Source organism: Cervus elaphus, chromosome 1 (assembly GCF_910594005.1).
Source record: "Cervus elaphus chromosome 1, mCerEla1.1, whole genome shotgun sequence".
In the NCBI taxonomy this organism is placed as follows: Eukaryota; Metazoa; Chordata; class Mammalia; order Artiodactyla; family Cervidae; genus Cervus; species Cervus elaphus.
Genome location: NC_057815.1, coordinates 75,106,873 through 75,119,136, shown reverse-complemented (window position 1 = coordinate 75,119,136; position 12,264 = coordinate 75,106,873). Strand labels below are relative to the sequence as shown.

General features: G+C 37.4%; 1 protein-coding gene across 1 annotated transcript in view; it reads left to right on the top strand.

Moving 5' to 3' along the window:
* The window catches only part of DCDC1 (doublecortin domain containing 1), a 447,948-nt gene that overhangs the window by 398,238 nt on the left and 37,446 nt on the right, over positions 1 to 12,264 (top strand). Inside the window, exons 30-34 of the mRNA XM_043908575.1 lie at positions 1,272 to 1,457; positions 3,495 to 3,698; positions 5,017 to 5,218; positions 8,551 to 8,703; positions 9,423 to 9,524. Of these exons, the coding sequence (XP_043764510.1) occupies positions 1,272 to 1,457; positions 3,495 to 3,698; positions 5,017 to 5,218; positions 8,551 to 8,703; positions 9,423 to 9,524 (847 nt within the window). The remainder of the gene's footprint in view (positions 1 to 1,271; positions 1,458 to 3,494; positions 3,699 to 5,016; positions 5,219 to 8,550; positions 8,704 to 9,422; positions 9,525 to 12,264) is intronic.

The following is a 12,264-nucleotide window of genomic DNA, read 5'->3' as shown; positions in this document are numbered from 1 at the left end:
GCGCGGTGTCCTAACCACTGGACTGCCAGGGAATTCCCTCTTCAAGACTTCCTCAGTAAGCTAGCTCAAGTGAGCTCCCATTATGGTCCCGGGCTTCCAAATGCAGCCAAGAGAAAACCAGCTCCAGTGTGCAAGCACTTCTTATGCATCTGCCTGCATCACATTTGCTAATGCTACATTACCCAAAGCAAGTCATGTGACCTTGCCCAGATTCAAGGAAAAGCGGAAAGGAGGAAGAAACTGTTTCTTGATTGGAGGAGCAGCAAAATGACATTTCAAAAGGACATACAAACAAGAACAGGATGGTTATATTATGGCCATCTTTGCAAATAATCTTCCGCACTTTCTAAAGGCTGATTTCAGAGTTGTAAATTGGTGCATTTTCTTCCAATAGACTCCAATAAGTAGTGGTTTTGTTTTTATTTGTTTATTGCCTTTTTTTTTTTACTTATATTTTTAACATCATTATGAACTCATGGGATTTTACATATTCAAACATGTTTGAAGTTTTTCAGTTATCATTTTATTTGCCCCACTTTGAGCCAGTGGAATGTCTATAATGGTGGCTCCTGTGTCTTTTTTGACATAATACCTTTACTTTGAGATGGCTTCTTTTCTTCTGGGTACCACAAGAAATTCTTGCTTGTCTAGTATACAGTAAGTCCCCTACATATGAGTGAGTTCTGTTTCAAGGGTGCATTCATAAGCCCGATTTGTTCATAAGTCCAACAAAGTTAGCCTAGGTACCCAGCTAACACAATCAGCTATATAGTATTATACTGTAACAGATTTATAATACTTTTTACACAAATAATACATGAAAAACAAACACAAAAAATAAAGGAAACGTTTTTAGTCTTACAGTTCAGTACCTTGAAAAGTACAGCAGTACGGTACAGCAGCTGGCATATAGGGACACGTTCATACCTTGAAAGTTTGCAACTTGAAGGTCCACATGTAGAGGACTTGCTGTATATCCTGTCCCACATGTGGAATGGGCCATTCCTCCAAGAAACTCTGACTCTGAATACAAGTTATACTCATCGATGTTGAACTGTCATCGCCTCCGGGCTTTTTCAATCAACAGTGTTTGGAAATAATGTGGTTTTTAAAGATCTAATAATTAGGGAGTGAAATAATGTGCTCGTGTTGTGATTTCAAATTTAGCATTTGGGGATTATAACAGTGCTTTATTTCTATGGCAAAGTATTCTACAAAATGCTGTCATAATTTAGATGCATCCAAATCAAAGCATCTGTATCCTTTTCCAGGGATACTATTATCTCTTACCCAGTGGAAAGAAGAAAACGATGCTCTGTGTGGCATGTGGACGATCCGTGAGAGCAGGGAAGGGACTGGAACAGTTGCCTCCAGGGCTCCCATTCCTCTGTGCCTCGGCCTCCAAAACCCAGAAGCCCTTCTCACATGGGCCTTTCAAGGTCATTGATGTGGCCAAGGTGTGTAATGATCTGAGCTCTGCTAATACATGTGTGGCCTGAGTCTGGAAACTTTGATGCATTCTTTATTTGCCTTGCACTCAAGTTCATCTCCACTCATCCAATTCATCTTTTACTGATGCACCTTTACCATTCCACCTGCATTGATTTCCTTTTCCCCGTTGTAACTTAAAATACATTGTCTGTTAATAGTTCGATACACACTTTGAAGTTAATTGGGCACTTCTGAGGCTTTAATCATCTACTGACACCTTGCACTACTCTCTGTGTTGCTTTTAGATGGGAAAGTAACTGCAAATCTTTACTTAGTGGAGGAGCTTTTTGCCTCCATGCATGGGGTAAACTCCTTTTATACTATTATGGAACATTTCAGGGCTCATTTGATGTGTTGTTATTAATGGCTCTTCAGGTTGGATGCCTGAATTCACGCATTCATGTCTAATGCTAATTTGTGTCATGGAGAAAAAAGTCTTTACTGCTTTTCTGGTTTCTTAATTTAAAGTGGTACCATTCAATCGGGAGATTGGGATTGATATATATACATTACCATGTATAAAATAGATAAATGGTGAAAACCTACTGTATAGCACAGGGAATTCTACTCAGTGCTCTACAGCAACCAAAACAGGAAGGAAATACAAAACAGAGGGAACATATGTATACATGTGGCTGATTCACTTTGTTGAGCAGCAGAAAGTAACACCACACTGTAAACTAACAAGTAAAATTTTTTACAAAAAACCCAAGGGCAAAGCCTTAGAACATGATACTAAAAGCGACAATTTGGCATTAATAAACATTTTTTTAAAAGAATTTAAAAAAAAGCATGTTTCCCTTGTCAAGATCTATCCCTCTGAAGTACTTATGAATGTGAGTTCTTTTCTAGTTCTTTTCTTTCTTCTTCATTCTGGAACCTGGTTTAAAATCTCTATTTTCACAGTATTTTCAAAACCTCACTAGCTTACAACATTATACAGTCCTTAATCAAAATGATTCCTGTAGTAGCTTTTTAATGTGTATTTCATTCTGGTCTCCATATCAGTTTTGCATGTATACTTTCTTCTCTTTCAATGCCATCAATCTTGTTTTTGTTTTTGTTTTCTTTTTAGCTAATTAAAATAAAATGATATATCAAAAAAGATTTTTAAATGACACCTTTTAAAAAATCCTTTCTTTCAAGTTTAGAAGCAAGAAGAGCTAAAGAGAAACGTACACACCTACATAAAAAGGAACAATTCTTAATGGGCAGGAACCTTCCACCTGGTCTGCTCTTTAGGCTGGCCCAACTTGTTCCCAGATCGCTGTCCTCTCTGCCCTCAACCTGACACACAGTGATAATAGACACCAACTGAAACCTCAGTAACTCTGAAGGAGAAGGGGAGTCAGTCCTCCGGGAAAGCCTGCAGGCATTTGGCTTTGCTGAGGTGATAATGGGGTGGTGTAAAGGAGGCAGAGGGGTGAGCTGATTGAAAAGAATCCCTAGTGTTACACCATCTCAGACACAGCTTTCCCTCAGGCCAGCTTCTTGACTAAGGATGAATAGGGAAAGGTGAAGTGTGGTGTTCACCACCCTCATTGCCATGTGGTTAAGGCTACGCTCATTCCCCTCCCCATACGTCAATATCTGCCACCCTAGGATGACATCATCCTAAAGGTAAAGATTCAGAGAATACCTTTAATCCTACTGTCCAGTGCTTCCACCCCAGGCTCTCTCTGGCCCTGGCATCATTCTTCTGCACCTCATGTCCAGGGGAAGGCGAAGTAGAAAACAGGAGAAGGCCAGAAACACAAGCCAGAGTCCCAAAGTCACATAGAGACTCAGCGACAGGGCTGGGAGGAGAACCAAGGAGTGTGGACCTCATGTCCTTCCCACTACAGCATCAAATACCTACAGCATATGAAGTGAGCTTTTCAAAATTTAAATGCTACACACATACAAACACATATTAAATTAAAAGCCTGAAGTATAACAAAATAAAACTAAAAAGGAACAAAGTTTGAGTCAATCTGTGTTGTTTTTGTTTAAAAAAAAATCAGACTGATTTATCTTCTCGTGAGGCTGAAAACACTTTGAGTTATTATGAAGAGCATCTATTATCTTTACGGATGAAGACCTGCACGCAAGTGGTATCTCATTGTGGCATGGCAGTTACAAACCAGAAGGCAGTGAAAATAATTGCATACAAAAATGGAGATGGATATCGAAATGGGAAGTTAATTGTGGCTGGAACATTCCCCATGGTAAGTGGCTATCACTTATGTTTCTCGCATCCTTAGAGGCAATGATGATGGTGATTCTTCTGACAAGAAAAAAAAAGCAGCGGGATTGAGTCACAAATATCCCAGGCCAGTTTTACCCATTTAAGCTGATGAGATCAAGATCTCTTTTCTTAAAGATGTTCTTTTTGATTGTATTTCTTTGGATATAGACTTAGAAAAATGAGAAAACAGAATACAGTTTTCAGATTGGCTCCAAAGCACAGAAGGGTAAAAAAAAAAAGCAAGGGGAAGGCAAAGCTACCAGAATTTCTTCACTCTTGTGACAGACAGAAAGCCTTTTCTTCCTTCCTTCCCTTTCCCACTTCAAGTTGTACGTCATCGGAATATTCTGAGATCCCACCTCATTTATCATCTGGAGAAGCTGAGCACTTGCTTGGTGACAGGGCTATTTTCAGATTGGAGAAGCAGGAGTTGTGCTAGGAGGGAATATGTGGCTTCTGTCTTAGAGGCTGTTCCCCACGTCCTGGGGAGGAAGGAGCATTCCTGGGGTCCAAACCCAGGTTTGTCCTTCAGTTGCTTGGTAATGGTCTTATGTCTGTAGGTTCTAGCCAATATCTTTACCAATGCATTTTATATGCAATGTTAAATATGATGTGGAGTTATCCTGTAGACTCCTTTGCAAGTGTTCACACACACACACACACACACACACACACACACACACACACAATTATTCACTCACCCCTTTGATTGAGTCTGAAGAGATTTTTTAAATTAAAATATTGTTGGCCAATGGTCTAGGACAAAAGTTACCAGCTTCAAAATCCACCCTGGGACCCTGGCTTTTGTGGTCTTAGGCAAAAATGTTAACCTTTCAGCCAAATTTCCCATCTGCCAAATGGAAGTAATAATGTGTGAGTTCTTGGTTTGAAAGTCAAGGACTCATTTATTTTAAAGCAGCTCATCTGAAGTGTTGGAATAATTTTATTCACTATAAAGCAACATGGTTGAAAGTCAATTTCTAGGTTAACATTTCTTAGGAAATAAATACTTCTGATGATAAAATGTATTAACAGACATCAGCTGCTGCGTTCAATTTTTGGAGCTAAGAATTTTCACAGCTGGACTGGACTAATTTTTGAGATTACATAGGACAATCTAATATCAAAAATCATCTCTAATCAAAGATCAAGTTGGTAGTTATTGCTTTCTATTTTCTCAAATTAAAGAATTTTCTCAGAATTCTAAAATAACACACTCTGCCTGATTATCCCCTCTGCCTGATTATCCCCAGTTCTACCACTATTTCCTCTCAGTTCCTTATAGTCTGTGTTTTTAGCTGCTTACAGAATGTACAGAACAACTTGGTCTGGCCAGAGCAGCCTCCAAAATATACACCAAAGATGGAACCACAATAAGTTCCTTGCGCAATTTGGTTTTATGGGCTCTGGATGAATCTTTTATTCAGAGAGATTCTGAGGAACCAAAGGAAAAGGCAGACCCTGTTGGAACTGAAGAGACACCTGTTAAAAGTATGAAAGGTTGGTTACATGCTATAGGATTTAGCTGATTCTACTTATGTTTGGTCATATGAAAGTTACATGTACTTCTTTCATTCAGCCACTCCTTTGAGAATTAAAAAAATCACAGGAAGCTACTCTTCTATGAAATTCTCATATCATTTTTACCTTGCAGAATACTAAGAAAAAAAATTTTAATGCAAATTTGGTTTCAGAACCAAGACAATAAACAAGTTGCCTGGTGTTTATAAAATATGTTTGACAGTTTGGCTGCTTTGTGCAACATGAGCAGGTTCTGTTTTTCTTTTTTTAATTTTATAATTTTTTAAAAATTTATTTTTAATTGGAGGATAATTGCTTTACAGTGTCATATTGGTTTCTGCTATACAACAACATGAATCTGGCATAAGTGGTTCAGTTCTTAAATTCAGAATCAAAACCAGCTGGACACCACTTAAGAAAGTTGGATTAGATCAGAGCAAATCTCTTCCCACGATTAGAAGAGAAAGTGTCCTCTCACACCTGCTGTCCTCTGACTCCTCTCGCCTGCCCCTGCCCATCTCCACTGCTCCTATAAACTCCCAGAAGCACCAGTAAATGTAGCCCTATCGCAGCTCCTCGAACATTGTGTTATACTTATCTGTTTACGTCGTTGTGCGTCTCGTTAGACTGTGGACAACTTGAAGGCAGGGCCTGTGTCCCCAACAATAATTGCTAAATGAAAAAGAGTCTTGCTAGCAGTGATTCAGCAGTTATCACCCATTGTAGTATTGAGAGGCATGGCTTCAAGGTTAAGAATGTGGGTTTGGACCTGGACTGTCAAGGTTCAGCTCCTACCTATCACTTGCTAGCTGAATGATCGTAGGTACTCTGTCCCTCAGTCCTCTCATTTGTAAAATGAGAACACTAATAGCCATGTGAATATATATATATGTATATACTCATTCAGTGCTCATAAATATGAATGTATATTCCTAAGAGTATATATGAATATGAATATGTATACATAATGAATATATATCACTTAGATCAATGCTTGGTTGATGCTCTACCAATTTAATGATGTAAGTCATCATTATTGTGTGTGGGATTAAGTAGGGAAAACCCACCCACCCTCCTATGTGTCTCTTCTTTATTCTCACACTACTGTCACATTCATAGTGCTTCTGACATCAGACATGGGGAATGTTTTCCCCATACCAACCAACTGTGAAACACTAGGAGCATGTCCTACAGTTTAACTCAATTCTGACACTACCTTCCTGGAGACACGGTCAGATCCCACAGGTTAAGGGTGCAGTCTCACAACACTGCTCCCTGCTCAGGTGTTCCAGATGTCCAGACCTGTGCTTCTGACTGATTGACAATAAATTGGAAGTTCCCATGACACCCTCCTCAGGTTCACTAAATTTGCTAGAGCAGCTCACAGAATTCAAGAAAACCGTTTACTTACTGTTTGCCCATTTATTGTAAAAGGCTATGATAAAGGATACAGATAAAAAAATCCAGATGAAAGAGAGGCATTGGGTAAGGAAGAGTCCATGTTCTCTCTGACACTCCGCTTGCCAAGCACCTCCATGCGCTCACCAAACCAGAAGCTCTCTGAACCCTATACTTTGGGGATTTTCATGGAGACTTCAGAGAGGGACTAGAAGTGGAACTAATGATGAGTCATGTAGGCATGATCCATCATTAACTCCATTTCCTGTCCCTCTTTGAAGAACAGGGAATAGGGTTGAATATTCCAAGTTTCCAAGCATGGCTTGGACCAGCCCCCATCCGGAGTCCACCAGGAATCATCTTATTAGAAGCAAAGACACTGCTAGCACCCAGGGAACTCCAAAGACGTTTGGAGCTCTGTGTCAGTAATTAGAACAAAAGCTGACACTAGTGCTCTTTACCACTTGGGAAATTGCAAGAATTTGGGGAGTTCAGTGCCAGGAACTGGAGGCAGAGACCAGTATTTTTTTCTAATAATTTCCTAGTGATATTATTTGTTTTGTTTTCTAATGCATTTTAAAGGAATAATTGTGTGAACATTTATTGCCTAGCTGATCACTAAAGCATATAGTTCTGCCTTTATTTGGCACGTGAAACATCTGATCTCCAGATTCTGGAAGATTTACAATTTCAAACATTCTTCTTTTAAATTCTTATTTAAAACCTGGTTGGAAGTAATGTGATTTCAAGCAGGTCTACTGAAAGGGTATGGCCATCCCTTCCCCTCCTATTCTAAACGTTATCCTTGAATCATGCAGGTGCATTAGATTAGCTGGCTGTCCCTTTTACTGAATCATAACTTGGAGTTACGCCATCAGTTTGCATTGAGGAAGTTAAAAGAAACAGACATCAATCAAAGACTCAGTATCAGGCTTACTCTTAATATAAAGGTGATGGTTGAGGACACTGGCTCTGGAGGTAGATGGCCTGGATTCTAATTCTGATTCTGCCCCCACCTGGCTATGTGATGAAGGCTCAGTTATTGTGCAGAAGAGAAATGAACCTACCTCAGAGTATCATTTTGAGAGCTGCATGAGATAATGTGGGTAGAGGTCTTAGTGAAATGCCCAGTACATAGTCAATTCTCAGCTTGTATTAATTTATGTACTAGGATACTATTAGCTGAATCACAAATAACCCCTTTATGAAGATCCTGAAGTGTTTCTCTCAGATCTCAGGACCTGGAAAAGTGTATCTTGAGGAATTCATCTCTCTCCATCAGCCATTCTCATCTTGAAATGGTGTTCTCCTCTTTGCTGTAGCCACAAGGATGCTCAGAGCCCAAATAGTGCTTTATCTCAAGCAAAGAAAAACAACGTGGTATTCATGTCTAGTATCATGGTGATGATAATAAAAATGTTATCTAGAATTTTTGGATGTTTGCACAATTAAATAGACTAAATAATATTTTCTAAGCACTTCCCTTTTTTAAATCTTCCCAACAGCAGAATGAGATAGGTACCATTCATCTTTTAATTGATGAGTTCTCTGAAGCCCCTTATCTCTGGCTTCAGTCAGTTCCTATACTCCTTTCTGCATTTCTTTGCTTTTTTATCTTTACTTTTCCCTGTTTCAGAGTAGATATTTGGGTAAGCTATCTCTTATTTTTTTTCATCACTAGATATAGTGTAAGAAAGGAATTAAAATGTGTATCTATGATAAAATTAGTTTAGATTATTTAGTTGCATTGAAGTTTCTGATCAAAATTTATGTATTTGTATCTGGTTTGGGTGTTAACCTGCTTAAATCAAGTCATTAATGAAGAATGAAATATTTTGAAAAAACAAATGATTCAGCAAGCAAATTTATTCATTATTCATTGAACAATGGTAAATGTGTCATTTGTTTCCCAGGAAACTCAAGAATGAAAGTGAAAACCAAATCATCTCCACAGTCTGTGACATCCGATAGTTTGGATGATATAGATACGTCTCTGCTCACCCTCATCCTCAGAAATCCCATTGCCGTCTGGGTATCTTGTGGTGAACCATTTCTGTCTCCAAATGGTCAGTGTTTTGTTGTTGCTTTCTTTCAAGCAAGTGCATGAAGGGAGAGAGAAATCTTTTGTCACCATAAGAAAAAGAATTAAATGTGTACAATGTCAACCTAATAACGTTGCTCTTATGCAAAGAACAGGCGGTTCATCAATTAACATGTGCACAAGGATAGCTGTACTCTTATATTTGCACTATTGCCTATTTTTTTCTTACTGGAATGGAGTATTCTGCATAGAAAATGTCTAATTTAGTTGATAAAGAGATTCTTGGTCTATAAGACTGAGAGTAATGGTATACATTAGAAAATAACAAATGAGTTTAATTCACACTGAAGACGACCTGTCTGCACATTTTCATTTTTAAGAATTGCACCCTTTAGGCAGTAGGTGGATGTTTAAAAAATGAATGGTTCCAAGCCAGGCTTTCATCACCTCCAAATAGTTTGTGGAAGTAGAAAATGAAATATGGCTATTGCATATGGTAAATCTATATAATAAAACAGCACTGTTCTTCTTTTCCCCCCTGCTTTCCATAAAAAAAAATGCCTTAAGCCCTGTCATCTTTCAAATGAGGTTTCTTTTAATGACCCTTACCTTTTAATTACTTATTTCTAATTGAATCTATTTCTTGAAGCAGAAACTTCTTTTTATAAATCATTGGCTTTCATGATAAATTACTGTTGATAAAAAGAATGCAAAATAAAACATCATGTATTTTTATTGTTCTAGCTTTGAAGAAAGCAGAAAAAATAGAAAAACAGAACTGGCTTAAAAAGGACAAAATTTTGGCTGATCTAGATGTCATGAAACACAAAATGAGACAGTTAAAAGGTCAGTAAGAACTAAATCAAGTATCACCATGTTTTAAGTGTAGTCTCAATTTTCTGGTAGTTTTTTTTTTTCTACCATTAGATACCAGCTGTTTAACTGAATATTTTATGTTACAAAAATCCCTTGAGCGAGTCTAAAACTTAATAATATATTTTTTCAGTACTGATATTTATACTTGTAAATTTTATATTAATATGAATATCACATGATTTACATAGATGCATTTTTAAAATTCGGAGGATGTGTGGATCCTGTAACCAGCTTATTGATTTTGAAACAATTCCTGAACTGACATTTTGTGGACTTTGGAATTAGTCATTGACAAAGCATTCTGTTATTTCTTGAGTATTTCTTGGGAAGAAGTTTTGTTAAATAATCTGAATAAGGACTGAATCTAAGTTCTTCAAAATTAGTGTTTTTATCTCAGAAGAGCTCTCTCTTGTTATGCAGCATAAGATATGTTATTCAGAGACAGTGATAAATTGACAATATTTGTCTTCTTCTTCTATTCTTTTTGTCACAGAATCTTAAGTTTCTGATCTTATATTGTCCCCAGTACTTGAAACACTAAATCATTCTTTGAGGATGAAAGTGTATTATGGACTTAGTCTGAGAAGGAATCCCTTTCAGGCTCTGTAATTGCCATAGCAGGATTTCAGCTCCTGAGTATTTGTACTGTCTGGTGCCAGAAACATATGAACCTCAGTTCAATAAATAAGACAATTAGTTCTAAGTGCTCTAGACAGCACTCTGAGTTGAAATGGCTGTTTTTCAGTTTTTACCAAAAGAATAATTGCATCTAATTGAGAAGCATCTATTTCTATTGCTAACCTCTCCTGCTCTAACTTCTAGATATCTTCACTTGAATGTACCATGGACATGTCTAAAACTAAAGTTATCATATCCCCATGTGATGACCATGTTGTTGTTGTTGTTTAGGCACTAAGTTGTGTCCAACTCTTTTGTGACCCCATGACTATTGCCTGCCAGCCTCCTCTGTCCATGGGATTTTCCAGGCAAGAATACTGGAGTGGCTTGCCATTTCCTTCTCCCGGGGATCTTCCTGACCCAGGGATTGAACCTGCATCTCCTGCATTGGCAGGTGGATTATTTACCACTGAGCCACCTGGGAAGTTATCATATCGCTATCTTATTTCATATCATGTTATATATCACACCGATGCCTCCTTTATTTCTTCTGTATACATTGCCACAATCCACTCAGGTGTTCCAGCTCAAGGACCTGGGAGTCATCCTTGGCACTTCCCTCTCTTACTATCTTTAAGCAAATATCCTTAAGTCTTATTATTTTGAATATGTTATTTTCAAATGAGTTCTAATGGCCTTAATTCCTACTATCATTATCCAAGTTCAAGCTATTGTTGCCTATTCCTTGGGTTACTGGACTAGCTTTTTAACTGGTCTCCCTGCCTCCCATCTTGATAGTAGTATCCATCCTATGCATAAAGGTGACATTCTGGACCTGGAGTGATAATGCAGAAAGGCCAAGGAGTTACAATACTCCAGGCATAAAACCTTTCAAAGTTCCTCGTTATCTTTATGGCAAAAGTGAAAGTCCTTAATATTGTCCTTCATGATCTGGTTCTCTGGAAGTTTCTTCCTCCCCTTATTCATTCCACGCCACCCATGTGGAGTTTTTTTTTTTTTGGTCCCCCAGACTTATATGCTTTCTTAACTCTGAACTTTTGACACAATTTAGTTTCCTTTTGACACAGTTTAGTTCTCTCTCCTGCTCTTTTGGATTGCTTCTCATTATTTACTTCTCAGCTTACTTTTCTAACATTCTAGGTCAGGAATAGTATGATTTATCATACCCTGAACTTCCCTTCTGATAGCCCTTATCATTTTATTATATACTGGATCATATGACTGTTTCTCCTATGTTACGTTATAAGTTTTTCTATACCCTTCTTATTTGTCCTCTGAGTAGTTGTAGAATTATTTAATTAAAGGATAACCAGAATTTCAACCACTTACCCCAATGAGTTTTCTAAGGTCTATTTTAATTTTTATCAAATTAAATCATTTGAAAGTAATGTTAAAAATAGTACCTGGCAGAGCTGCTTTTATTGAATTCTGATTTTATATTATGTCTTTAACTTTTATTATAATTCAGTATTAAAAAGACATTTTAAAATTCAGTTGGCATCATCTACAATATCACTGTTGAAAACAGTCTATTTGGTCAGATGGTGTCCATTACGGGGGAATCCATTAATGTAGTTTCTCTTAGATAAATCTTGTCTGTTACATTTTCTGCTATTAAATGTAAATTCAGAATAGGCCTTATTAAAATACCTATTCAGAGGATGGTCTTTTCTATTAATAATTGTTGGGATTATGAGAATAAATAAGAACAAGTTTAAACTCAGTTAACTGCAGTCCCTGTTGGATTGTGAGCTTCTTGAGTATTGGATGAAAGAGGAGGTTTGGAAGATATGAATAGTGATGAAATTGATTATATCTTACTATTGTAGCCATTGGTAAATGCAGCAAATGTTCATTGAGCATATACTGTATTAAGCTGATTTTACATCTCATTTGTAAGCATGATCTTTGCTAATATTAATCAAATACTAGTAAAAACTTTGTACGATTTTTATGATTAAGTTATAGATGTCAAATATTTATACATGGTTAGCGCAGAATAAATATTCACTGAATATTGAAACAGGGGTTCCTGAGAAGGCTGTCCATTTTCCCACTTAGGGTCTTAGAA